Source organism: Megalops cyprinoides, chromosome 3 (genome assembly GCF_013368585.1).
Source record: "Megalops cyprinoides isolate fMegCyp1 chromosome 3, fMegCyp1.pri, whole genome shotgun sequence".
In the NCBI taxonomy this organism is placed as follows: Eukaryota; Metazoa; Chordata; class Actinopteri; order Elopiformes; family Megalopidae; genus Megalops; species Megalops cyprinoides.
In genome coordinates, this window is record NC_050585.1 from 2,834,118 (window position 1) to 2,859,688 (window position 25,571).

Genomic DNA, 25,571 nt, shown 5'->3' on the forward strand with positions numbered 1-25,571 from the left:
CAAACATGAAGATCGACCATAGATTGAGTACTTCGGTATCTAGCTAGCTAGCTAACCTAGAGCAAGCTACCGTAGCTAGATAGCTAGCTAACTAACTTATCTGGAGAATTGGAATCAATCATATACATTTTTTAAACTTTTTGAGCTACCTGACACAAAATGTCTGCTGCACACACAGACGTGAATAGTATCGTGATCCCATAAGGTCCCCGTGGCTAGGGAACCCTCCTGTCTGTTAGCTTTAAGCCAACTACGACGTCTTTTTGGCTGCGTTTTGCGTCTTGGAATCCTGTAAAAGCTTAAATCTGGGTTAGTCATCTTATTTGCCGTGCAACCCACCACGCAACAGCTTTTTGGCATGGTTGCGATTTTAGGTTTAAGACAAGAAAGAGAATTGTGCGATGCAAATCAGTGGAAACTTCAGCGTTGTTTCCTCCCACGGCGTGGGCGTGGCCTAAATGCAGGGGCTCGTACGTTTTACGACCATATTTCACGACGGTAGGCGGTGCCTTCTTTGCTAGGGTTGCCAAATGTAGTAAATCCACGTGTGAACGGGGTGGTGTATAGCTACAAATTGGCCGTCAAGAAGACTATTCCTGTTGACAGATAAAATGATTGATGTCTGGTGAATAAAATGATATTCCAATCTCCCACTAAAAAGTGCTATTATTGTACTCTGCATGCAATATTCTCAGGTGACTAGTGAATCTCTAGTGTGGAATACAAGGTAACTTTTGGTTACTAGACCAGGATGTTGAACCTTGGAAATGGTTCACTGTGAACAGTTAGAGGAGAAACTATTTAAGCAGTATTTATTTTCATAACACATTTTAGGCCACTGACAAAATTTGCGGCTATTCAGATAGGGTATTGAAGACTGAAAATGGAATCCATCTGAAAGAACTCTTTTGGGATTAGTACTACAATCAGTATAGCATTAATTTCATAGAAACATTATTTTTGTTGAGTATTAGTAGGACAATATACCTTTCCTCAAGTTGAGAGCAGCAGTGTGGCAGGACCACATGCAGGACAGCCAATCTTTTGTCATCTAAGACTAGAGTAAACAACTTTTAGAATTAGATAGCGACTAATGTTTGTTGACGCAAATAAAAAAAATCAAGCGAAGAGGCCATATCAAAACTAGACAACAAGGAACTGTACTATAAAACAGGAGTGACGTTTACTCATTGATAATTTTTGTGTGCATCTGGCAATCTGAGAAACTTGGACAAGTAGAAGGAGAGCCGCAAAGTGATGATAGGGAGGTCATTGGAAAGTGAGGGCTCTCAACCATTGGCGTGGATTTGCGTTAACTTCAATCAATTAAATGTATCTTTGAATTAATCCCGTTTTCGATGCTGGAACCGTCCTTGTGTAGATCGATTTGCGGCGAAGCGTTGTTAATAAATAGCTATGATGTTGCGTTTGGTGGTGCGGCTGAGACAGTCTGCCAGTCTCACCCGGTCCAGTCTCCATTCGGGTCCTGCTTTTACCTCGCGATCCGAACCGAGAACATGCCACCTAAAAAGGTACCATTCAAGAGGTTCGACTCGACTACGGCCGTTGTGTCATGCCACGAAATTAAGCAAAGGTACCAGCCGCAACAGAAACTCTTTTCTGCAGTGTAGTCAGATTCCCAGTTTGCATCAGAGCCAGCGGTACTACAGTTTACCACCTCACCAAAAGGTAATGACTTGATTATGAATCGGTGAATCACTGTCTCATTTAGAAAGGCGGTTGCGAGCAGTGTTTCAGCGATGTGGAGACGACTTCACAAGATGTTGCGCAAAATTGTCTTTTGTGATCTCCATCAGTGAAGCAGTCCTGTCTAGCTAGTTGGTATTCTGTAAACTCCGTTGTGTTACCTTTAAAACGGCACGGCAGATAATTCCTCAGACGCAGTGCCGTATATTTTTGTGCACATACATTCCCACTCTGGCTGGCTCCTCCGTTAGGGACACTGCTCAGGGTAGCTTAGGTCAGAGAAAGTGAAATCTTACTTTTTTTCCCAAAATGCCTAACTGTATTATCCCTGGAACAGTCTTCAACTTAATGGTTTAAACTATATCAGCTAGTACGAAACAGCATTTTAAACCATTTCACACATTCATCATTTTAAGATAGACTGGTAAATGTGTGTGTCAGTGTATTTTAGTTTATCAACTTGTTTTGAATAGATTATCAGTGTCAGGTTACACTAACCTTGTACAGAGAGATGTACTCTGCACAGTTACAGCATTTCACACTGCCATTTGAGTGTTAACTCACTGTACATTGCACTGTTTGTATATATATCACAGGACTTAACCTTGGTGGTTGCCAGGGCAACTTAAAATGTAACAATTTAAATGGAAAATCTGGAAATTCTGACACATCTGATTGTAAAGATTCAACTTTAAGACAATAAACATAAAAAATGCCAAATAAGAAAAGTGCCATGTAAGCACCGTTTACACGCTGTGTGCTGCAGTGTTCACTCTTTAACAATCTGCTTGCTTTGTATTTTGTGCTGTGCTACTGTTTTAAAGTGAGTTTTATTCAACGAATGCCTTTTACAGTGACTGTCTTGTGCAGTGAGTGACTTTTAAGATGATTATGTATTGTGCAGTGTCTGTTTTACCATCGCTGTCTATTCTATGCAGTTAATGTTTGTTGTGTCTGTTTTAGTTTTTTGAGATTAGTTGATTGTGTGTATCGTGATTCGTGTCTGTTTTATATAGTCACTGTGTGTTGTGTCTATTTTATGCAGTCACTGTGTTGCTGTGTCTGTGTAATGCAGTAACTATGTGTTGGTATGTCTGTTTTATGGAGTTACTGTGGTAGATGCTGCAAAGCAGGGCTTGTTCACTTGAAGAGGTTGTTTACTGGGAAGTTTAGGTAAAAACTCACATGAGCTTTTCCAAATGATTTCTGATGATATTGGCTATGTTACTGGTTGGTCTATACCTCAAACCTAAAAATAGCCTGGAAATGACATGGGGCCTTTATGAATATGCCATGGAAGAATGATTCTCCACTGTGTTCATACAGGTGGAGTTGCCTGCTTTATCTCCCACAATGCAAATGGGCACCATCGCCCGCTGGGAGAAGAAAGAGGGGGACAAAATCAGTGAGGGAGACCTAATCGCAGAGGTAAAGAGCAAAGCACTTTCATCTCTCTGTTAAACTGCTTTACTGTATTACCTTTCCTTACAATTACATTTCAGCCAGGTCTGTTAACAAACCAGATGTGGGGAAAATTGGAGAATGAAAATATACCATGTGTACTGGTGGATGCCATGACACTGTTTTTATTGTTTCACTAATTTTGTTTGATGGGTATGACCACTTTTTCAAATCGTTAATGCAAGACTATATTAGCACAGCTCAGTTTGTGTATTGACGGATCAGTGTTGAGAACTTTATTTAATGTGGGGATGTCCACACCCCCATGTTGCTCTTACATCTGAGTGGTATCCATTGTTACTCTTCAGGTGGAGACAGACAAGGCCACCGTGGGCTTTGAGATGCTGGAGGAGTGCTACCTGGCCAAGATCCTGGTACCAGAGGGCACGAGGGATGTGCCCATTGGAGTGGTTATCTGTATCACTGTGGACAGGTCAGCTGCTTGGTGGCATTTATCTCTGCTTGTATTTAAAAACATTTATAATTTTAGCAAAACTTCACATTGGCCCCACAACTATGTTTTGAGGACCAAGGACAGAGTAAGACCTTCCTTTTTGAAATATGTTCCTTTTGCAGCAGTAAAATCTGAGAGCATTTCAACTGTGCTGTTTTGCTGCATTTTTTCCTTGTCCAATTCCTTGTTGTATTTGCTCCTAGCTCTTGTGAAGCCTTGAGGATGTGCATGTGTTTAATTGATGACAAAAGCACAGGAAAGCTTTTGGTCCAGTACTGTGTGGTGATGTTTTATGCTGATTGGAGTTAAGCTTCCAGGATCTCTGCCCCCTTCTTATGTAAGCCCTCTTATCCTTAGCCCAGACCTCATCCCTGCCTTCAAGGATTATACTCCGGAAATGGCCATGGCTGCTTCCAGCCCGGCCGTGGCGGTACCCCCGCCCCCACCTGCAGCGGGCCCTCCACAGGCTCCAGGCAGCTCCTACCCTTCACACATGAAGGTAGGTGCCAAGGTGGATACCAGCAGGACATCAGGAGTCCGGTCCCACTATGAGCTTTGAACCAGCAATCAATGGAATCAATAGTCCCTTGGTTCTGTTCCCTCCAGAACTGGTAACTAGTTTTACTGTTTTTCCCATCCTGAAGGACCTGTTGATTAATACAGGCAGTTTTCAGTCCCCTCAGGATGGGAAAGCCAGCTGCTATGAACATAGGAAAAATTTAGTGCTCATTAGAATTGACTCATATACTTGCCCTGAATGAAATCAGGAGCTGATGCTCTAACACTGTTATGTACAGTGACCCACTCTGATGCCCTGCTCTCTCTTCACCTCAGATCCTGCTGCCTGCCCTGTCCCCCACCATGACAATGGGCACCATGCAGCGCTGGGAGAAGAAGGTGGGGGAGAAGCTCAGCGAAGGGGACCTGCTGGCAGAGATCGAGACAGACAAGGCCACCATTGGTGAGTCACAAGAGCCCAGACAGCGGTGTTTGCTTGTCATTCATAATGGCGACAAGAGTTACATGGAAATCAGGAGTAGAGCTGCTAACCAGGAGTTTGCGGGATCTAATCTCTTCTGGAGACTATATCCCGCAAGGCACTTAACCTGACTTGTCTGAGTAAAATATTCAACAGGGTAACTAGATAATGTGTATGAACTGCATAAAATGTATGATATGTAAGCTCTTCTGGATAACACAGTGGAGAGACATATACTGATGAGCCAAAACATTATGACCACCTGTCTAATATGCTGTTGGCATGGACTCTGCAAGGCCCCTGAAGGTGGTAACTGGCGCCAAAACATTAGCAGCAGATCGTTCAAGTCCTGTAAGTTGTGAGGTGGGGCCGCCATGGATCGGACTTATCGGTCTGGTACATCCCACAGATGCTCAATAGGATTGATATCTGGAGAATTTGGAGGCCACACCTTGAACACTTCATCATGTTCCTCAAACCATTCCCGAACAATGTGTGCAGTGTGGCAGGGTGCATTATCCTGCTGAAAGAGGTCACTGCCATGAGGAAATACCATTGCCATGAAGGGGTGTGCCTGGTCTGCAATGATGTTTAGGTAGGTGGCACATGTCAAATTGACGTCCACATGAATGGCCGGACCCAGGGTTTCGCAGCAGAACATTGCCCAGAGTATCACACTCCCTCCACCAGCTTGTCATCTTCCCACAGTGCATCCTGGTGCCATCAGTTCCCCAGGTAAACGGCGCACATGTACACGCCCATCCACGTGATCTAAAAGAAAACGGGACTGAAAGGACCAGGCGACCTTCTTCCACTGCTCCAAGGTCCAGTTCTGACACTTGCATGCCCATTGTAGGCGCTTTCGACGGTGGACAGGGGTCATCATGGGCACTCTGACCGGTCTGCGGCTACGCAGCCCCATATGCAGCAGGGTGCGATGCACTGTGTGTTGTGACACATTCCTCCTGTAACCATCATTAAAATGTTCATTGACTTGTGCCACAGTAGACCTTCTGTCGGTTCGAACTAGGGCTGGGTAAAGAGGGTCCGTACTTCTAAAACACCAACCGAATAACACTGGTACTACTGAGTATTGCAATCTGTTTACACATTCAGTGCTACATTTCAGTACTTTGTAATAAGGACTCCCTATTAACTTTCTCATTTAAAGCTTTGCTCACATAGAAATTCTAGTTTGATCGTTCAACAAATATCAGACGTTTTTAGCAAACTAGCCAGCATTAAATACTTGATACCTAATGTTGCTAACGGGGAGTGTGTGGGAGAATGAGCTAGCTAATGCTAGCTATACATGGCTAGGGGCTAGGCATATTGGAGAGCTGTAAAAGAGATTGTATATAGAGACTGGAGAGGTAGAGCAAATCAGAAGTTGCAGACACCAGAATGGCGGCTAGTGCACCCTAACATGTTCACTACCTGTTGATTATATTGGGGAAACTCCTGTCCTTTCCCATCAAACTAAGGGGATTAGACATATTTTCAACCTAATAGTTACACCCATAGTTTCCTAGTTTCCTCACTGTAATGGGTTCTCAGCTAAAAATCTCAGACAAAAATAGAGTTAACTAGCTGCAAACATTTGTCAGTGCCTAAAAGCGAAACATTGTAGAAACATTAGTGCAACTGTTGTCACTTAAAATTGTGCTTTCTAGCTTGCTGGGCAGCTATATTGATTTTAGTAGGATTTGTTATAAAGCTGTATATTGTAGCGTACCAGGTTCTTTTCAGGAAGAATGACGCTGCAAGTTGCTTAAGTTAGCTAGTCAGCCGTTTATTAGCAACACACAAGGGAAAGAAGGAGGGGACTAACTAAAAGGGAGAGCAAACACAGTCACAGTGGGTAACTTTGTACACAAAAAATGAGCAGTCCGCAAGGCATGCTGGTCCATGCTCCGCCCACTTCCTCAACCGTCACACTGCCCCTGCCTAGGAGGGTTGCTGTCCCCAGCGACTAACGACAAAGTCCCAGAAGTTTTGGGGAAGTCGCTGCTGATGCGGAGGCCACTGTGAAGGTCCTTTGGCGTCCCCTGGCGGCGTGACGGAAGTTGCTGGCTGGCTCCCGGTCCCTGACTCCCCCCTGGAGGGAGCCAAGGGTTGGTAGGGTGCAAGCCAGTCGCAGTGGAGCACCACCACCTGATTCTGCTGGACCAGCTGCACCTGGTACACAACGTCGGAGAGCCGCTCCAGCACCGTGCACGGGCCAAACCACTGGCTCGTGAGCCGGAGCAAAGTCCTCCCCCTTGCACCACAAGTCGTACGCCTGCTTCTGTCAGATCCTGGCACTGGAGAGAGCCCGTCTGTCCACCTCGTGCACTTCCCGGAGCCGCTCCCGGAGGTTGTGTAGGTAATCCAATCCCGGCGCACCTTCTACCTCAGGCTTGGGGGGTGGACTGAACACCAGGTCCGCAGGGATCCACACCTCGCGCCCGCCTCGGGCCACTTGGTGAAGTAATCCATGGCCATGAGCATGTAACGGTTCCCCTGGTCAGTGGTAGGGAAAGGGCCCAGGATGTCCATGCCTACACGCTCCATCGGAGCCCCCCCCGGTACTGCTGCAGGGGAGCGTGGGAGCACTGGGTAGGCCCTTTCCGGGCTGTGCAGGAGTCACACTGGTGGATGTGGAGTTCGATGTCCTGCCGACACCCTGGCCAGTAGAAGCGAGCCCGCAGCTGGTGCAGGGTCTTGGCAACCCCAAAGTAGCCCACCCCCGCTGAGCCGTTGATGAGCTGGAGGACCTTTGAGCGCAGCTGGCGAGGCACCAGGAGCTGGAGGAGGTCAAAGCGACCCCTGGGGGATTTCCAGCGGTGATATAGGAGACCATCCCGGCTGGTGAGGCTGGACCACTGAGAGTGGAGAGTCTCGGGATCCAGCGCCGACACTGCTGCCCACACCGGTCACTGGCCTGCCTCCACCCACGCCTGGACCCAAAAGAGGTCAGGATCCTGGCTCTGGTCCCGTCGGAGCTGCTGCTGGTCCAGGGTTTCCACGCTGCCATCGCTGCTCGCCGGAGAGGTGGTGTCGTTGTCCAGGGGAATGGTTTGCAGGGTCGCCACCACTGGGGTCGCCGCGTCCCGGTCCCCAACGTGCTGACAGTACCAGCACTCCTCTCCCTCACAGGGGCGTCTGGACAGGGCGTCCACGTTGGTGTGGAGATGCCCGGCTTGGTGGCGGACCTCAAAGTGGTAGTACTGCAGCGCTTTGAGCCACGAGCCAGCTGCCCCTCTGAGGTGAGGGAGGCGTGGTCAGTGCGCAGGACGAACCTGCGCCCGTAGAGGTACGGCCGGACGTGACGAAGCCCCAGGATGACGGCCAGCAGCTCTTGACGGGTGACGCAATAATTCCGCTCCGGTCGGCTGGGGGACCGGCTGAAGTATGCGATGACCTGCTCTCCGTACTCCCCCTCCTGGGAAAGCACCGCGCCGAGGCCCACGTTGCTGGCATCGGTGTCCACAATGAATGGACGCTGGGGGTCAGGGTAAGCCAGCACGAGAGCCTGGATGAGCGCTAACCGGAGCTGGGCAAAGGAGGTCATCCAGGTAGACCACACAGCGGCTCCAGGGAATGTCAGCCAGGACCCTCTCCATTACAGAGGCCAAAAGGCATGACTCAGAACTGCCACAGCCCCTGGCCGATGGAGAAGGTGGTCTTGGGGCGCGCCTCTGGCGTCAATTCCACCTGCCAGTAGTCGCTGTGGAGATCGAGGGAGCTGAACCAGCGGGACCTGGCAATATGGTCGAGGGTGTCATTGATGCGCGGCGGAGAGTCTTTGCGGGTGACCCCATTGAGGAGGCGGTAGTCCACGCAGAAGCGCTATGTCCCATCTTTCTTCTGGACCAGAATGGCAAGAGCAGCCCAGGGACTACTGGAGGGCTCGATGATGCCTGCCTTCACCATTTCCTTCACCTTCTGCTGCCACCCGCTTGGGAAGGGGAAGGCAACGGGGGCGGGGGCAGAGGTGGATGGGGCGTGCATCGCCGGTGTCGATGTTGTGGTGCACCAGACCTGGAGCAGTGAAGACGTAAAGACCCCCTCCATCGCTGGCGGCAGCCCGGTGGACCTCTTGGCTGGCAGCGGTGACGGGGTGGTCCCTCCAGCTGATGGCCGCGGCCTGGTGGACCTCCTGGCTGGTGGGAGTGGCGGGGCGGACCCTCTGGATGATGGCGGTGGCCTGGTGGACCTCCTGGCTGGCGCTGGTGATGGGGCGGACCCTCCGGCTGATGGCAGCTGTGCGGTGGGCCTCCTGGCAGTCCCTCTTTGCCGGCGGAGCGGAGTGCCACAGCTTCCAACCCCAGGTAGAGCATAGCCCTAGGAACGTCCACTGTGGCCTCCCACTTAGCCAGCAGGTCTAGGATGTCAGCTAGCCAAAACTGATGGCTACCGCTATGGCTAGTGACGGACACCCGGAGCGACTTTTCCGCCTGCATCTGGGTGCGTTTGCCAGTGACTGTGGCGATGCGCAGCCTGGTGGGTTTCCAGCCCCGCGGTCTCGGCCCATCAGTGCCAGGCAGGATTCTGGGGCGAACCAGCGAAATGGTGGATCCTGTGTCCACCAGGGCTTGGCATGGGGTGCCATCGAGGTTGCAGTCCATACAGAGCCCATGTGACTGGCTCGGCCGGCCGAGCCGCAGTGATGACTTGGCGAGGGAAGGAGGGTCGTTGGCGGGTGGCAGTTCCCCCGTTGTGCCATCCGGCTTCAGTTTAACGGCGACTGGATCGATGTGCTCCGTGGGGCCGGAGCTGGGCAGTGGCGTGCGACGTGACCCGGCTCTCCACACTGGTAGCAGCCCTCTGTTGAATGCCCGTCCGCTCTCCTCGCTCCCTGTCGTGGTCACTGTGGTGGTGTGGTGGAGACCTGGCGGGCCGCTTCTTCCTTGTCGCTCCCTTCACACTCCGCCTGCCGTACGCAGTGCCTCGCGCTGGGGGAACGGTCTCCCATGCGCAGTACATGCTTCACCCGCTCTGCTTCGAGCAGGGCAGCCGACAGAGTCCCGGGCGCAAGCAGATGGATGTGCCCCTGAAGTTGTTCCGGCCGGAGCCCCCGTACGAAGGCCTGGAAGGGGAGCTCCTCTCGCATGGCGGCATCAAAGGCTGGGTACCCACGCCGGGTGTACAGACGGAGGTCTGCAGCGTAGGCACCCTGGCTCTCTCCCTCTTCCCTCCGGCGGCCGACCAGTTTGTCCCTGGCATCGTCAGCGTGCTCGTGGCAGCCGAAACAGCGCTGTATTGCCCCCTTAATGGCTGACCAGCTGAGGCTCTCCTCGAGCTGGAGGTCTGAGGACCTGCAGCGCTTTGCCCTCTAACACCAGAGCAACCTCGACCGCCGTCTCTTCTGCTTACCACCTGTTGAACTGGGTGGCCAGCCGCACTTGGATGAGGTGGTTCTTCCCCACTATAGCGTGGCAGCTTCATCACGCCCCGGCGGGAGCCCCTTGGCTCCATGTGGGAAGCTGTGAGATCGGCTCCTGGCTGAGCTGCAGGGGGGGCAGAGACTGGTCCCACAGACCACGGCGTGGTTGGATCTGCTGGCATAGCCGGACTGGAATCACAGCGTAGCAGCGGCGTTGGGGATCTGGCATTCCCTCGTTGGTCTGGCACAGCCATCAGGGGTGGAGCACTGGCTCCATAGGCCGCCTCCCCTTGGCGGGCTTCCGAGGGCACGGCACTCAATAGTCTCATCAAAGAGCCTCTCTACTTCATGCAATGACATCATTCTTCCTCCCGTTTCTGACACCAGTTGTAGCGTACCGGGTTCTTTTCAGGAAGAATGACGCTACAAGCTACTAAAGTTGGTTAGCCAGCTGTTTATTAGTGACGCAGGCAGGCAGGGACGTAAGGGAAAGGGACTAACTAAAAGGGAGAGCAAACACAGTCACGGTAGGTAACTTTGTACACAAAGAATGAGGCATGCTGGTCCACGCTCCACCCACTTCCCCAACCGTCACAATATATATAATTCCTGTGATCTGCATATAAAGCTATTACATAAAAAATTACATGTTATTCGCTCACAACAAATTAGGGATGCACAATGATATCGGCATGACATCGGCATAAAAACTTAAGAAGTTCATTATCGGCATCGGCAGATATGAAAATTTCTGCCGATGTGCCTGGCCGATAAGGTGATGCGTTAACTATGCGCATGCGATGATGCTAAATGTTTATTATGAGCGCCAGCAACAAGCTTCAACATGTCAGCTGTATGGAAGTATCTCGAAGTATCTGAAACAGATAACAAAATTGCTATTTGCAATGCTTGTAAAGCACCACTGATGCGAGGAGGGGTAAAATACACTATATAGCCAGAAGTATGTGGACACCTGACCATCACAGCTATATGAGCTTCCAAAGCCATGGACATTAATGTGTGTGAGGGGCACAGTCATGTTGGAACAGGAAAGGGCCTTCCCCAAACTGTTGCCACAAAGTTGGAAGCATACAATTGTCTAAAATGTCTTTGTATGCTGTATCATTAATGTTACCCTTCACTGGAACTAAGAGGCCTAGCCCAGACCCTGAAAAACAGCCCCAGACCATTATGTCTCCTCCACCAACTTTACAGTAGGCACCATGCATTCCGGTAGGTAGCACTCTCCTGGCATCCATAAAATCCAGATTCAACCATCAAACTGCCAGATAGTGAAGCATGATTCATCACTCCAGAGAACACGTTTCCACTGCTGGCATGCTTTGCACCACTTCAGATGTCGCTTGGCATTGCGCATAGTGATGCTGGGCTTGTTTGCAGCTGCTCGGCCATGGAAACCCTTCTCATGAAGCTCCCAACGCACAGTTCTTGTGCTGATGTTGCAGCCAGAGACAGTTTGGAACTCTGTAGTGAGTGATTCAACAGAGGATAGGCGGTTTTTACATGCTACACGCTTCAGCACTTGGCGGCCCCACTCTGTAAGTTTGCATTGTCTATGGCTTCGTGGCAACAAGCTCAATAATTAGGAAAGGTGTCCACATAGCTATATACACTATGTGGCCAAAAGTAAGTTTCTCACTTTGGGAGGATTCTAGTTGTGTGCTTTTGGAGGGGCGCGAGACCATTTTTTAATAACACCGTAAGGAGAGAATGCGATTTGAAATGAAACAATACAGCCCGCAATCGCCGAGCTTGTGCTATTGGGACTCGAACGGAGGTCCTAATGGTTTCGACCGACCCCCTAGCTAGGTTTCTCACCCAGGGAGGATGCTAGCTGTGTGCTGCTAAGCTTCTATTTGCTACCAGAGGGGCGTGAGACCATTGTTTAATATCGCGGCTCAGTAAGTAGAGAATGCGATGGGAAATAAAACAAGACAGCCTACGACCGCCGAGTTCGTGCTTTGGGACTCGAACGGAGGTCCTAATGGTTTCGACCGACCCCTAGATGAGTTTCTCACCATGGGAGGATGCTAGCTGTGTGCTGCTAAGCTTTTCTCTACTTGCGTGAGAAAAATTTTAAATAATGCGGCTCCAGAAGCAGAGACGGCAGTGGGAAATAAAACAAGACAACCCGGTATCGGCATCGGCAATTGGCCAAAATGAGTTTGAAAATATCGGCATCTGGAATATCGGCAAAAATCCAATACATTCAATATATGCATCCATACTGCAAATGAAGTAATTTTTTTAATAACCCACATTTTCTCTGACGTGCTAGTTCAGGCCACACAGATTCACAAATCATTGCTAGCTAGCATTAGCTACCTACCTTAGGCATTATTGTTATAAATGGATTGAAAATATGACTGTAAACCCCTTTGTTTGGTAGAAAAAGGCAGGAATGTCCCCCTTAGGGTAAACGGAAAATTGACACAGTGCAGTGCACTGGACGCCATGGTTTCTGCAACTTCGGCAATATAATAGGCAGCATAATGTTTTGGCTTATTAGTGTATGTAATGTACACTGTATTGTGTGTGTTTGACTGCTGCATTAAATACTCTCTTATGGTTGTGTGTTTTCTTCACCCTCTTCACTCCTCCATCCACAGTTTGCCAGGTTTCGAGGTGCAGGAGGAGGGGTACCTGACCAAGATCATGGTCCCAGAGGGGACTCGGGACGTACCCCTGGGGACTCCACTGTGCATCATTGTAGAGAAGGAAGCTGACATCAAGGCCTTTGCTGACTATGTTGAGACGGGTATCGCAGAGATCATGACCCCACCCCCTGCACCTGCCCCTACCCTGGTAAGTCTTTCACTACCATCTCTTAATCTATCTCTTTTACCCTTGTCGTGAAACACCATAAGGTGTGCTCTGCCATTGTAATGTTGTTTAATAACTGTGATTAGTGTGGCTGCACAGTAGGGCTTAAAGCTCCTACTGATGATGATCTTAGACAAACAACTGGATGAGTAGATGGATGAGTTCTAATGCCTTCGTAATTCAAAACTGTCTTGGATAGTCACATTTAAATACTAGTCACGACTTATCAGCTGCCTAATGGCCTGATGTTGCGACTCAGCGACCACGTGGTCTTGTGATTAAGATACTCAGGAATTGATAAGAGCCCTGAAACCCTCTTTCTCATGTAGGTGTTTCCTTTAACTTTGCTAGCCAGAACCTTCCACTTTCAGGTATATTGCACTTTGGACCCAGGGGTCTAGTGGGTAAATCCCAGGTGGAGATACAGCTCATGTATTTGAATGTGTTTATCTGGTGTTTGTGTAATAATACAGTAATAATGCAATGTTTAAGATGGGAACATTTTAAGTCACCCTGGGATAGGGTCTTATACAGTCAGTGTGGATAGCAGGTGATGTGAATCTATTTGATGTCTTTCTTTGTTTTGTTGAGGTACAGCAAAATTCAGCATTATCCCAGAAAAATGTAATTAATTTCACCATGATAAAATACAGATAGCCCTCACTGTCCATGGAGCAAAGGTGACAACGGTCTGACATATCTGCGTCTCGGTTGCCATGTTGTATAGGAGACCATGAGGATCAGGAAGGTGAAGGGTTGTATTATCTGAATCCATTTACTAATATTACAGGTGGCAGCGCCCCCACCTCCCCCACCGGCCTCCCCTTCCGCACCTGCTCCCAGTCCAGCTGCCCCACCCGGGCCCCCTAAGGGCAGAGTGTTCGCCAGCCCCCTGGCCAAAAAGCTGGCTGTGGAAAAGGGAATTGATCTTTCCCAGGTCAAGGGTGAGAACAGACAGACACTACACAATTACAATGTGTGTCATGCAGGAAAAGCAACTCCAGTGTTTCCAAAATATATGATATATATTTGCATATGTCTCTACTTGTAAATTAGGATATTAGGACAATCAAAATAGTCATGTACTTTAGTTTTAAATAGTCAAAATGAATGTTTCATTTAGAAAAGCATCATTCTCCCCTACCTACGTATTTCCCAATACAGTATTACAATGCAAAACATAATTTACCATTTTTCATAATTTATTACAACCCCAATTCCAAAAAAGTTGGGACAGTAAATGAAATGCAAATAAAAACAGAAAGCAGTAATTGGTAAATTTACTTTGACTAGTATTGAAACAAAAACAGTATACAGACAAGGTATTTCATGTTTTACCTAATCAACTTCATTGTTTTTTGAAGATATATGTTTATTCTGTAATTTATGCCTGCAACACATTCCAAAAAAAATGGGACGGGGGGAATTTAGGACTAATAATGATGTGACAAGTTGAAATAACAAGGTAATTTGAAACAGGTGATCTTAAACAGGAGAGGCAATCGTGTTATAGTATATAAGGAGCCTCAAAGAAAGGCCTAGTCCTTCGAGAGCAAGGATGGGTCGAGGCTCGCCAATTTGCCAACAGATGTATCAGCGAATGATCCAGCACTTTGAGAACAATGTTCCCCAAAGACAAATCGGTAGGATTTTGGGCATTTCACCCTCTACAGTGCACAATATAATTAAAAGATTCAAGAAATCCGGTCAAATCTCAGTGTGTAAAGGGCAAGGCAGAAAACCACTTTTGAATGCGCGTGATCTCTAATCCCTCAGACGTCATTGTCTTAAAAATCGTCATGCCCCTGTAATGGATATCATGACATGGGTTCGGGAATATTTCGGTAAACCTTTGTCAGTCAAGACCATTTGCCGCTGTTGCAAGTTAAGATACATCAACACTGTCCAGAAGCGCCGCCGACTTCTCTGAGCTCGGTCTCATCTGAGATGGACAGTAGCACAGTGGAAACGTGTTTTGTGGTCTGACAAGTCAACATTTCAAATAGTTTTTGGATAACAGCTGTCGTGTTCTCCGGGCCAAAGAGGAAAAGGACCATCCAAGCTGTTATCAGCTTCAGGTCCAAAAGCCAGCGTCTGTCATGGTATGGAGGTATGTCAGTGACCATGGCATGGGTAACTTGCACATCTGTGAGGGCACCATTAATGCAGAAAGATATATACAAATTTTGGAGCAACATATGCTGCCATCCAGACACCGTCGTCTCCAGGAATGTCCCTGCATTTTCTAGCAGCACAATGCCAAACCACATTCTGCCTGGATTCCAAGTGCGTGGCTGCGTAAGCAGAGAGTGTGGGTGCTAACCTGGCCTGCCTGCAGTCCTGACCTGTCTCCCACAGAGAATGCGTGGTGTGTTATGAAGCACAAAATACAGCAACGAAGGCCCCTTACAATTGCGCAGCTGAAGACCTGCATAATGGAAGAATGGGGGAAAATCCTGCTTGCTAAACTTAACCAACTGATGTCTTCAGTGCCCAAACGCTTAATAAGTGTCATTAAAAGAAATGGCAATGTTACACAGCGGTAAACACTCAACTGTCCCAACTTTTTTGGATCGTGTTGCAGTCATCAGATTTGAAATGAGTGTATATTTTCAAAAAACAATTAAATTCACAAGGTAAAACATCACATAATGTGTTATTGTATTGTTTTCAATATAGTACAGGGTGAATAGAATTTACAAATCACCTTTTTGTTTTTATTATTTTCCCTACTGTCCCAACTTTTTTGGAATTGGGGTAGTATTTTTCATTATAAGGGTACGAGAATTTTAAGAAACCTTTGGCACAAAATTGAAATCTCATCAGAAGTAATGAGAAAAAAAAATCTTATTTTAAGAGAAATAAATATTATGAGACATTTATCTCATGAGTTATTTTTTTGCATTCTACCAAGTACATTCACACCAGCAAAATGACTAAGCTTATTATATAGCAATATAAATATGTAACTGTCAGTTTATTGGAGTTATTAAGAACGTTGCACAGTATTCTCTGAGGTGTAATAACCTTCTATCAGTATAATGCCGTACAGTGTGACCCAGCATTAGAGAATTTAAAAGATAAAGAGAGGGAGAGTATATCACAGCATTTCTGACTTTAATGAATAGTGTAAAGCCCATAATCGCCTCTGACTTGGATCACCCTGTGTCTGTCAGGACTCAGGCACGGACTCAGACGCGGACCACGAGTGCTCCAATTACAGGCGTTTATAAGCAAAATCCTCAAACAAGCAGGCAGTCCAAAAACAGGCAGGGTCAAAATACCAGGTAAGCAGTCCAAGGGCAAAACAGGGATCAAAAACCGAAACAGGCAGGGTCAAACCTTGAAGGCAGGCAGATCAGGCAATCAGGACAGAAGGGCAGGCAAAGAACGAAGTCGAGGAACAGGCGAGGCAAAAACCAGCAAAATCCAAACAGGGTAAACAGGCGGGAAACGAGACAGGCAGAAACACTGAAACGATCTGGCAAACACAGAGACAAGCAGGGTAGATATAGGGCTGGGCTGATTAGGTGATGGGAAGCAGGTGTGCAGGCAGGCGGGTGGAGACAATCAGGTGGGTGGAGACAGGGCGGAGAGCGGGGCAGGGCTAGAACACAAGGAAAACAAAGGCACATGGACAGGGAAAAACAAAAACACAACAGCTAGGGGGCGGGAGCCCTGACAGTACCCCCCCCCCTACGGACGCCACCGGGCGTCACAGCAGGCGAGCCTGGGTTCCGGCGGTGGAAGTCCCGGATCAAGGCGGGGTCCAGGATGTCCCTGGCTGGGACCCAGCATCTCTCCTCGGGTCCGTAGCCCTCCCAGTCCACCAGGTACTGGAGACCGCGCCCTCGACGCCGAACCCCCAGCAGACGGCGAACAGTGTAGGCTTGGGCTCCACCGATCAGGCGGGGAGGCGGAGGAGTCCGGGGAGCTGGGCAGAGAGGGCTGCGGACGACGGGCTTGATCCTGGAGACGTGGAAGGTCGGGTGGATGCGGCGAAGAGAGAGCGGGAGTTTCAGCCGGACCGCTGCGGGGCTGATCACCTTAGCGATGGGAAAGGGACCAATGAAGCGGGGAGCCAGCTTGCGGGAGTCCACCTTAAGGGGCAGGTCGCGGGTGGAGAGCCACACTCGCTGACCCTGGCGATAGCGAGGGGCCTTGGAGCGGTGGCGGTCGGCAAACCGTTTAGCCTGAGCCACAGAGCGCAGCAGCGTGTGCCGAGCGCGTCTCCAGGTGCGGCGGCAGCGTCGGATAAATGCCGCCGCTGAGGGTACGCCGACTTCCTCCTCCTGGGCCGGGAACAGGGGAGGTTGGTAACCCACACAACACTGGAATGGGGAAAGCCCTGTAGATGCAGAGGGCAAGGAGTTAACGGCATACTCCACCCAGGGAAGGTGCTGGCTCCACGCTGACGGTTCCTGGGACGTCAGGCATCGCAGCACCGTCTCCAACTGCTGGTTCGCCCGCTCGGTCTGGCCATTGGACTGAGGATGGAAACCGGACGACAGGTTGACGGTGGCACCCAGTAGCCTGCAAAACGCCCTCCAGAAATGAGAGGTAAACTGCGGCCCCCGGTCGGACACCACGTCGATGGGCAGACCATGCAGCCGGAACACATGATGTATGAGCAGCTGGGCAGTCTCCTTGGCGGAGGGTAACTTGGGCAGCGGTATGAAATGTACTGACTTCGAAAACCGATCCACAATGGTAAGGATGGTGGTGTTACCATCAGACAGGGGCAGGCCGGTGACAAAGTCCAGGGCTATGTGGGACCAGGGTCGTCTGGGAACAGGCAGGGGTTGCAGCAGGCCGGCGGGCGGTTGGTTGGACGTCTTGTTCTGGGCACAGACCGAGCAGGCGGTGACGAACTTCCGGACATCATCCTCCATGGTGGGCCACCAGAACCGCTGGCGGATGAACGCCACTGTGCGACGGGCACCGGGATGGCAGGAGAGTCTGGATGAGTGCCCCCACTGCAGGACCTGGGAACGAACAGACTGGGGAACAAAAAGACGGTTAGGGGGGCAGGAGCTCGGGCCCGGCTCGGCCTGGAGGGCGGTGCGGACGGTCGTCTCGATGTCCCAGCGCGCCGCTGCGACAACGCATCGAGTGGGCAGGATGGTGCTGGGCTCCTGGGTGTCCCCGGCGGGTACGAACTGGCGTGAGAGGGCATCCGGCTTACCGTTCTTGGTTCCCGGGCGGTAGGACAAGGTGAAATTAAACCGGGAGAAGAACAATGACCAGCGGGCTTGTCTAGGGTTCAGACGTTTGGCCGACCTGAGGTATTCCAAGTTCTTATGGTCGGTCCACACCAGGAACGGCATGCTCGCCCCCTCCAGCCAGTGCCTCCACTCCTCCAGCGCCAGCTTGACAGCTAGCAGCTCCCGGTCGCCGATGTCATAATTGCGCTCAGTAGGCGAAAGGCGATGGGAAAAGTAAGCGCAGGGGTGGAGTTTGCTGTCGGTGGCCGAGCGCTGTGACAGGACGGCCCCCACTCCCACGTCCGAGGCGTCCACCTCCACAACGAACTGCCGGGCAGGGTCTGGCTGAGTCAGGATAGGCGCAGAGGTGAAGCGGGTTTTCAGGTCACGGAAGGCCTCTTCAGCTGCCGGGGACCAGGAGAAGGCCTTGTTGACCGATGTCAGAGCGGTGAGGGGAGCTGCTACCGTGCTGTAATCCCGGATGAAGCGGCGGTAGAAGTTGGCGAATCCAAGGAAGCGCTGCAACTCCCGGCGGGAGGTGGGACGAGACCACTCCTCCACCGCTCGGACTTTCTGCCGGTCCATCTGGATGCTCCCTGCCGTGACGACAAAGCCCAGGAAGGAGATAGTGCTTTGATGGAATTCGCACTTCTCCGCCTTGACGTACAGGTGGTTTTCCAGCAGGCGCTGGAGAACGCGACGGACGTGCTGGATGTGTTCAGGCAGGGAGCGTGAGAAGATGAGGATGTCATCCAGATAGACAAACACAAACCGGTTGAGCAGGTCTCGGAGGATGTCGTTGACCAGGGCCTGGAAGACAGCCGGGGCATTAGTCAAACCGAACGGCATGACCAGATATTCATAGTGCCCAGACGGAGTGTTGAAGGCCGTCTTCCACTCATCTCCCTCACAAATCCGGACCAGGTGGTAAGCGTTGCGGAGGTCCAGTTTGGTGAAGACGGTGGCCCCCTGTAACGACTCAAACGCAGAGGACAGAAGCGGCAGGGGGTAGCGGTTCTTAACTGTTATGGCGTTGAGGCCCCGATAATCAATACAGGGACGGAGGGAGCTGTCCTTCTTACCCACGAAGAAGAACCCAGCCCCTGCGGGTGAGGAGGATGGACGGATGATGCCTGCAGCAAGGGACTCCCGGATGTACCGGTTCATAGCCTCGGTCTCCGGGGGTGACAGGGAGTACAGACGCCCCCTCGGAGGTGACGAGCCGGGCAGGAGGTCGATGGCACAGTCGTATGGACGGTGCGGAGGTAGCGACGTGGCACGGGACTTGCTGAACGCAGGTTTCAGGTCCAGGTATTCAGGAGGCACCGCCGACAGGTCTGGGAAGTCCTCGGGGGCAGGAGAGACCGGCGATACAGGAACCAAGGCATCCCGAAGGCAGTGGGAGTGGCAGTACGGGCTCCAGCCCAGGATCGTATTGCCCACCCAATCAATGTGGGGGTTGTGCTGGGCTAGCCAGGGGTGACCCAGGACCACGGAGGCTTGTGGGGTGTTAATAATATGCAACACGATCTCCTCGCGATGGTTACCAGAGACGAGGAAACTCACCGGAGGAGTGGCGTGGGTGATCCGGACCAGCGGGGCCCCAGTGATGGCGTGGGCTTCCAGTGGCGAGTGCAGCGGGACACGGGGCAGTTTCAGCTGGGCCGCCAGGTTGGCATCGATGAAGCTCCCGTCGGCTCCTGAGTCAATCAGGACGGAGACTGCGTGAGGCTGACCCCCGATGAGCAGCGTGGCCGAGAACAGAGGACGGACTTCAAGGGACTGGTGTAAGGGGGTGACGCTCACCTGTAACCCTCTAGCTGTGGGTGAGTTCTGGTCTTTTGCCGGGCAGGTTGCGATGAAGTGACCAGGCTGTCCGCAGTACAGGCAGGATCGGGTGCTGATCCTCCTCTGATGCTCGGCGGAAGACAGACAAGTGCGGACAACCCGCATCGGCTCTGGGGAGGCAGGTGGCGGACGTGCAGGGTTCCGTGCGGCCGGCGCGGGCGGATGTTCTCGGGTGAGGCTGAGCGGTCCACTGGCCCCTCTCTCCCGGCGTCGCTGCGACAGGCGCTGATCAACTCGGATGGCCAGGTCCACCAAGGCGTCAAAGCTAGCTGGCAGTTCCCGGGTGGCCAGCTCATCCTTGATGGGCTCCGAAAGACTGTGGAGGAAAGCGTCGTATTGCGCCTCCATATTCCACCCACTAGTGGCGGCCAGGGTGCGGAAATCAATGGCGAGATCGGAGACCGACCGGCGCCCCTGGCGGATCAGCAGCATCTCCCTGGTGGCCTCATGACCGTGCCTGGAGCGGTCAAACACCCTCTTCATCTCCTCGGCGAAGGCTCCGAATGAGTGACAGAAAGGGGCGCGGGCATCCCAGACCGCGGTGCCCCACTCCCTGGCACGGCCTGTCAGCAGGGTGATGACATATGCGATCTTCGCCCGGTCTGTGGGAAACGTGGAGGACTGGAGCTCAAACACAAGGGAGCACTGGGAGAGGAACGATCTGCAGGTTCCTGGATCCCCTGCATACGATTCAGGGGGTGGCAATTGGGGTTCCCAGCTCAATGGTACAGGTGTGACAGATGAGGAGGCTGCTGCGGGAGGTGCGGGGCAGTTCTCCTGGCTCAGCTGCAGCTGCTGTAGCTGAGCAGTGACAGCAGCCATGTTGGTAGCGAAGCTCTCCAGGGAACTGCTGATGGCTTCCAGCTGGCTCTGATGGCTCCCCAGCAACGCACCTTGCAGCTCCAATGCCACCTTCATCTGGGGAAGGTCCGCTGAGTCCATACTGGCCAGATCGTACTGTCAAGACTCAGGCACGGACTCAGACGCGGACCACGAGTGCTCCAATTACAGGCGTTTATAAGCAAAATCCTCAAACAAGCAGGCAGTCCAAAAACAGGCAGGGTCAAAATACCAGGTAAGCAGTCCAAGGGCAAAACAGGGATCAAAAACCGAAACAGGCAGGGTCAAACCTTGAAGGCAGGCAGATCAGGCAATCAGGACAGAAGGGCAGGCAAAAAACGAAGTCGAGGAACAGGCGAGGCAAAAACCAGCAAAATCCAAACAGGGTAAACAGGCGGGAAACGAGACAGGCAGAAACACTGAAACGATCTGGCAAACAACACAGAGACAAGCTGGGTAGATATAGGGCTGGGCTGATTAGGTGATGGGAAGCAGGTGTGCAGGCAGGCGGGTGGAGACAATCAGGTGGGCGGAGACAGGGCGGAGAGCGGGGCAGGGCTAGAACACAAGGAAAACAAAGGCACATGGACAGGGAAAAACAAAAACACAACAGCTAGGGGGCGGGAGCCCTGACAGTGTCCTCCTGGAGATGCTGTCATATGCCATTTGAGAGAGCATACTTCCTTATTGTAGCTACAGTAACAAGACCTGCTGCTGTCACAGGATGTTATTATTCCTGCTGCATTCCAAATTAAGAATTAACAGGATTTGTTTCTGAATGTGAATGTGGTTTACTAATGTTTTCAAATTTTTACTGTCTTACTGGAAGAGCTGTGTAAAACCTATCCTCATGCGAATAAAGTGAATCTAATCTAAGTGACTGCAGAGATGTTGTGCAGAAGAGGTGCTGTAAAGTAACTGCTCCTGGTACTGATTGAGCCTAGCCTGATTGGCTGTTTGGTAAAAGTGATCTTTCCCCTCCTGTTCCAACAGGGTCAGGCCCAGATGGCAGAGTCACCTGGAAAGACATCGAGAGCTTCATCACAGCCAAGGCTGCTCCTGTAGGTCCCCTGGCCTCCTTTAGGCTTAATATCTGTCCGTTCAGATCTGTTCAAGTTATTATGCCCAATTAAGCCAGTTATGGAGAATCCACTCTCAGTGCATTGCAGTTTGAACTGTTCCAGGTTGTATGATAGGCTGGAATACCGAGTGGAATCCACCTGCCAATGACTTGCATTCCGCATACTAAGCTGCTTCTGGTAAAACCTGGAATGACTTATGTTATGCTTTGGGAGTGCTGTTTCCATCTCTGGGGGCAATATCATTTTAACTCTTTGATAATTCCTTTGTTAGTGTCATGTGCCTCTCTTTATTCCTCCACAAAGTCAACCCAAAATTCAACAAGATTTTTTTCTTCATATGTATAGGGAGCCCTGCACATGGCAGACACCCTTATTCAGAGCCCAGCAGCTTACATTTTAGATATTTGCCAAATCAATTTAGTTCCCCAAAATATAGTATGTTGCTTAGGGATATAATGCTTGCATTACATTAATTACAAGCATAGTTGCTTTAACACTATACCCTATAATCACATATGAATGAAATCTGACTGAATGTCAGTAATAATGAGATGTTCTGCTCTGTATTGTATTGTACATGCTGGCAGTGAAAACATTGAGCTGATTTTGACTGTAGTGCCTGTGTGTGTGCCCCCAGACTCCACCAGCTGCACCAGTGGCTGCCCCTGCTGCCCCAGCCCCTGCCCCCGCCCCCTGCCCTGCCCCTACCATGGAGGCCGTGCCAACAGGAACCTTCACAGACATCCCCATCAGCAACATCCGCAGAGTGAGTGCAGTGACTTGCTATGTGAGCTCCGTCAGCTTCCTCTCTCTTTCTCAGTCCCCAGTCTAATGTGGTTTCTCACTCTGTCTTTGCCTCTCATTTTTTCCCTGTTTCCTACTTGTTCTTTTCTTCCTTTCTCCCTGTCTCTACGTGCCTTGCTCTTCCTCTTTCTCCCCTTTTTCCTCTCTCCTTTATCCTCTGTGTCTCCTCTCTGGGCAGGTGATAGCACAGAGGCTGATGCAGTCCAAACAGATCATCCCTCACTACTACCTGTCTGTGGATGTCAACATGGATCAAGTTCTGGAGCTGAGGAAGGAGCTCAACCAGGTAGATTTGTAGAGGGCAGGACCCACCCATAAGCCAGCATTCAACACACAGTGACACTTAGCTCATTAACATTCAGCACTACTACACACAGTAACACACCTCACTGTCCTCCACCACTGAAAGACACAATAACACACTCCACTAACTAGCATCCAATACGCAATAACACACCCCACTAACCAGCATCCAATACACAGTAATACACCTCACTAACATGCAATACACAGTAACACAGCCCACTAACCACCATCAAATGTACAGTAACACACCCCACCAACCAGCATCCAATACACAGTTACACGCCCTACTAACTAGCATCAAATACACAGTAACACACCCCACTCACCAGCATCAAATACACAGTGACACACCTCACTATACTGCAGCATTCAACAAATCAGTTACCTGTAGAATTATAATACAAGAGTACCGGGCATTCGCTTACATACAGTACTCCAGCACCCAGTGTGAACCGCTGTGTGATTCTGTTTAGACAGATAATGATGCTGATGAGGACAAACGGATTTGTCAAAAAATCCTTTTAGACCATGTGTTATTCACTCTGCCGTTTGTTCGTCTGGACGCGCGTGTGTGGTTGTGCATGTGTGCAACTACCTGTCTCTCTCAGGAAGTGAAGGCGGACAACATCAAGCTCTCGGTGAACGACTTCATTATTAAGGCCTCAGCCCTAGCCTGCCTGAAGGTCCCTGAGGCCAACTCCTCTTGGATGGATACTGTCATCCGCCAGTGAGTCCACCTGTTTGGGCCTATGAGTCACAGCGTTGCCTAGAATGATACTGAATGTTTCCCATAACACATAGGTTTAGGCTTTACCACTGTCTGTGTCAGTTATAGTGAGGACCTGTAAATAGATCCTGCATTTGTCATTTTTATTTCAAGTCATAGGTGAATTTTCAGTGCTTTTATACATCTGTAGTCAGTTGATAACAACAGCTGCCATCAGTTGTTGGAAGAGAAGTTTAACTGAAAGGCTTAAACATAGAGTGCAGACATAGGGAAACAGCTGTGAGTGTATGTTGCATTCCCTGATTTTTAGAGAATTTTGTTTGCTCTTATCAAAAGTACTTAAGAAGTTGTGAAAGCAGGCTATTTGGGCTGTTTCTGGTTATGATAATGTCTTTTCTGGTTATGATACATGTCTTTTCTTCAAACATTGTGCTGCTAAACTTCTTCCTCAGGAATCACGTGGTTGACATTAGCGTTGCAGTCAGCACGGCCAGCGGCCTGATCACACCTATCGTGTTCAATGCTCACATCAAGGGCCTGGCAGCTATCAGCAAGGATGTGAGCACACTGGCCACTAAGGCACGCGAGGGCAAACTGCAGCCACACGAATTCCAGGTAAGTGACCCACCAAAAACTTTCTGCCAGGTCTGTAACATGCCCGGTGTGGACAGGAACACAGAGTCTAAAAACTGCATGACAGTACAGGGGAACTTTACACTTTTTGCTCCTGCCACAAAGACACACCCAGGGTGGTTGTCTGACAAAATAGACATTTACAAATCAATTTTGTAAGGGCTACTTACTTGGTATGTGTTTGGTATGTACAACTGTACACTTGCCCTGCAGCTAGTTTTCAATAACTTACTAATTTCATAAAACCCAAGATTTTGAATTCCAGTTTTATATGCATGTTAAATGATAAATGTGTGAACTACTGGTAGTTTTCCTGAGAATATCCCCAGGTGGCCTTGTGTATTCCCTTGGTTGGAGGTTGGGAGGTGTCCACAGTTGATTTCCTGTTTGTATGTGCATACCCAGTCTGTGTGCACCACGTTTCTGTGTGAACTATGTCTGGGGCCCCCTGCTGGTGGTTTCAGAGCTGTGCGTGTTTGTTCTCAGGGCGGCACATTCACCATCTCCAACCTGGGCATGTTTGGCATCAAGAACTTTTCGGCCATCATCAACCCTCCCCAGGCCTGCATTCTGGCTGTGGGAGGCTCAGAGAAGAGACTGCTGCCTGCAGACAATGAGAAAGGGTGAGGGAAGAAGGGTGAGGGAGGAAGGGAGGGTGGGAGGGTGAGTTTGGGCCAGTGAGGATAGGAGAGTGAGGGTGTGATGAAGGGAAAATGGAAGAGGTGAAGAAGGGAAGGTGGGGAGGAGGTAAGAGAAGAAGTGACGCAGAGGGGCTTCCGGAGGCTCAGTGGGGAGGACTGAAGAGACGGGGGAGGGAGGGCAGAAAGATACCCTCTGCAGAACAGTGTTGCAACCTTTCTGACTCATTCACAAATCCATTAATTCACGCTTGTTCTGTTTGGCTTCTGTTACGTTGTGTGGTGTGTGGTACGGTACGTGGGAATCCAGTCAACTGCAGGATAAGCCTAGTCATGCTGTTAGCAAAGGTTGCTTGTTTGGAATGAGGTGGTAATACAATTTTTTTCTGCAAAGATGTTCCCTGCCTGCCCCTCTTATGAGGTTTCGTCCCCCTGTCCTGCGCAGGTTCGATGTGGCCAACATGATGTCTGTGACACTGAGCTGTGACCACAGGGTGGTGGATGGGGCTGTGGGCACCCAGTGGCTGGCCGAATTCCGCAAGTTCGTGGAGAAACCCGTCACCATGCTGTTGTGATCCCTCCCTCACCCTCTCATTTCCAGACACCCGGATTAGGGTGGCCTGCTCAAAGGAGCCGCCATCCCCTATTAAATGTATAGTCTCCCTCCCTCTCTCCC

The 25,571-nt window shown here is 50.3% G+C and overlaps 1 protein-coding gene across 2 annotated transcripts; it reads left to right on the plus strand.

The window, feature by feature from the left end:
- Positions 1-1,375: 1,375 nt before the first annotated feature.
- On the plus strand, positions 1,376-25,571 carry LOC118774761 (dihydrolipoyllysine-residue acetyltransferase component of pyruvate dehydrogenase complex, mitochondrial-like). Of its 2 annotated transcripts, none has more exons than XM_036524236.1 (14): positions 1,376-1,689; positions 3,034-3,135; positions 3,477-3,601; positions 3,980-4,121; positions 4,457-4,583; positions 12,608-12,795; positions 13,604-13,757; positions 21,699-21,766; positions 22,425-22,553; positions 22,770-22,877; positions 23,506-23,624; positions 24,077-24,239; positions 24,744-24,880; positions 25,341-25,571. In XM_036524236.1, the coding sequence occupies exons 1-14, from the start codon at positions 1,417-1,419 to the stop codon at positions 25,468-25,470; spliced, it is 1,965 nt and encodes a 654-aa protein (XP_036380129.1). In that variant the 5' UTR covers positions 1,376-1,416; the 3' UTR covers positions 25,471-25,571. The 2 variants fall into 2 exon arrangements, with proteins under 2 accessions (XP_036380129.1, XP_036380130.1); XM_036524237.1 differs by having other exon boundaries at positions 1,529-1,594.

Excerpts from the sequence above, each read along its gene's own strand:
- LOC118774761 (XM_036524236.1), top strand. The coding sequence starts at position 1,417 with ATGATGTTGCGTTTGGTGGTGCGGCTGAGACAGTCTGCCAGTCTCACC. Across the intron at positions 1,690-3,033 it reads GTTTACCACCTCACCAAAAG|GTGGAGTTGCCTGCTTTATC; the intron begins GTAATGACTTGA and ends GTGTTCATACAG. Across the intron at positions 4,584-12,607 it reads GACAGACAAGGCCACCATTG|GTTTCGAGGTGCAGGAGGAG; the intron begins GTGAGTCACAAG and ends ACAGTTTGCCAG.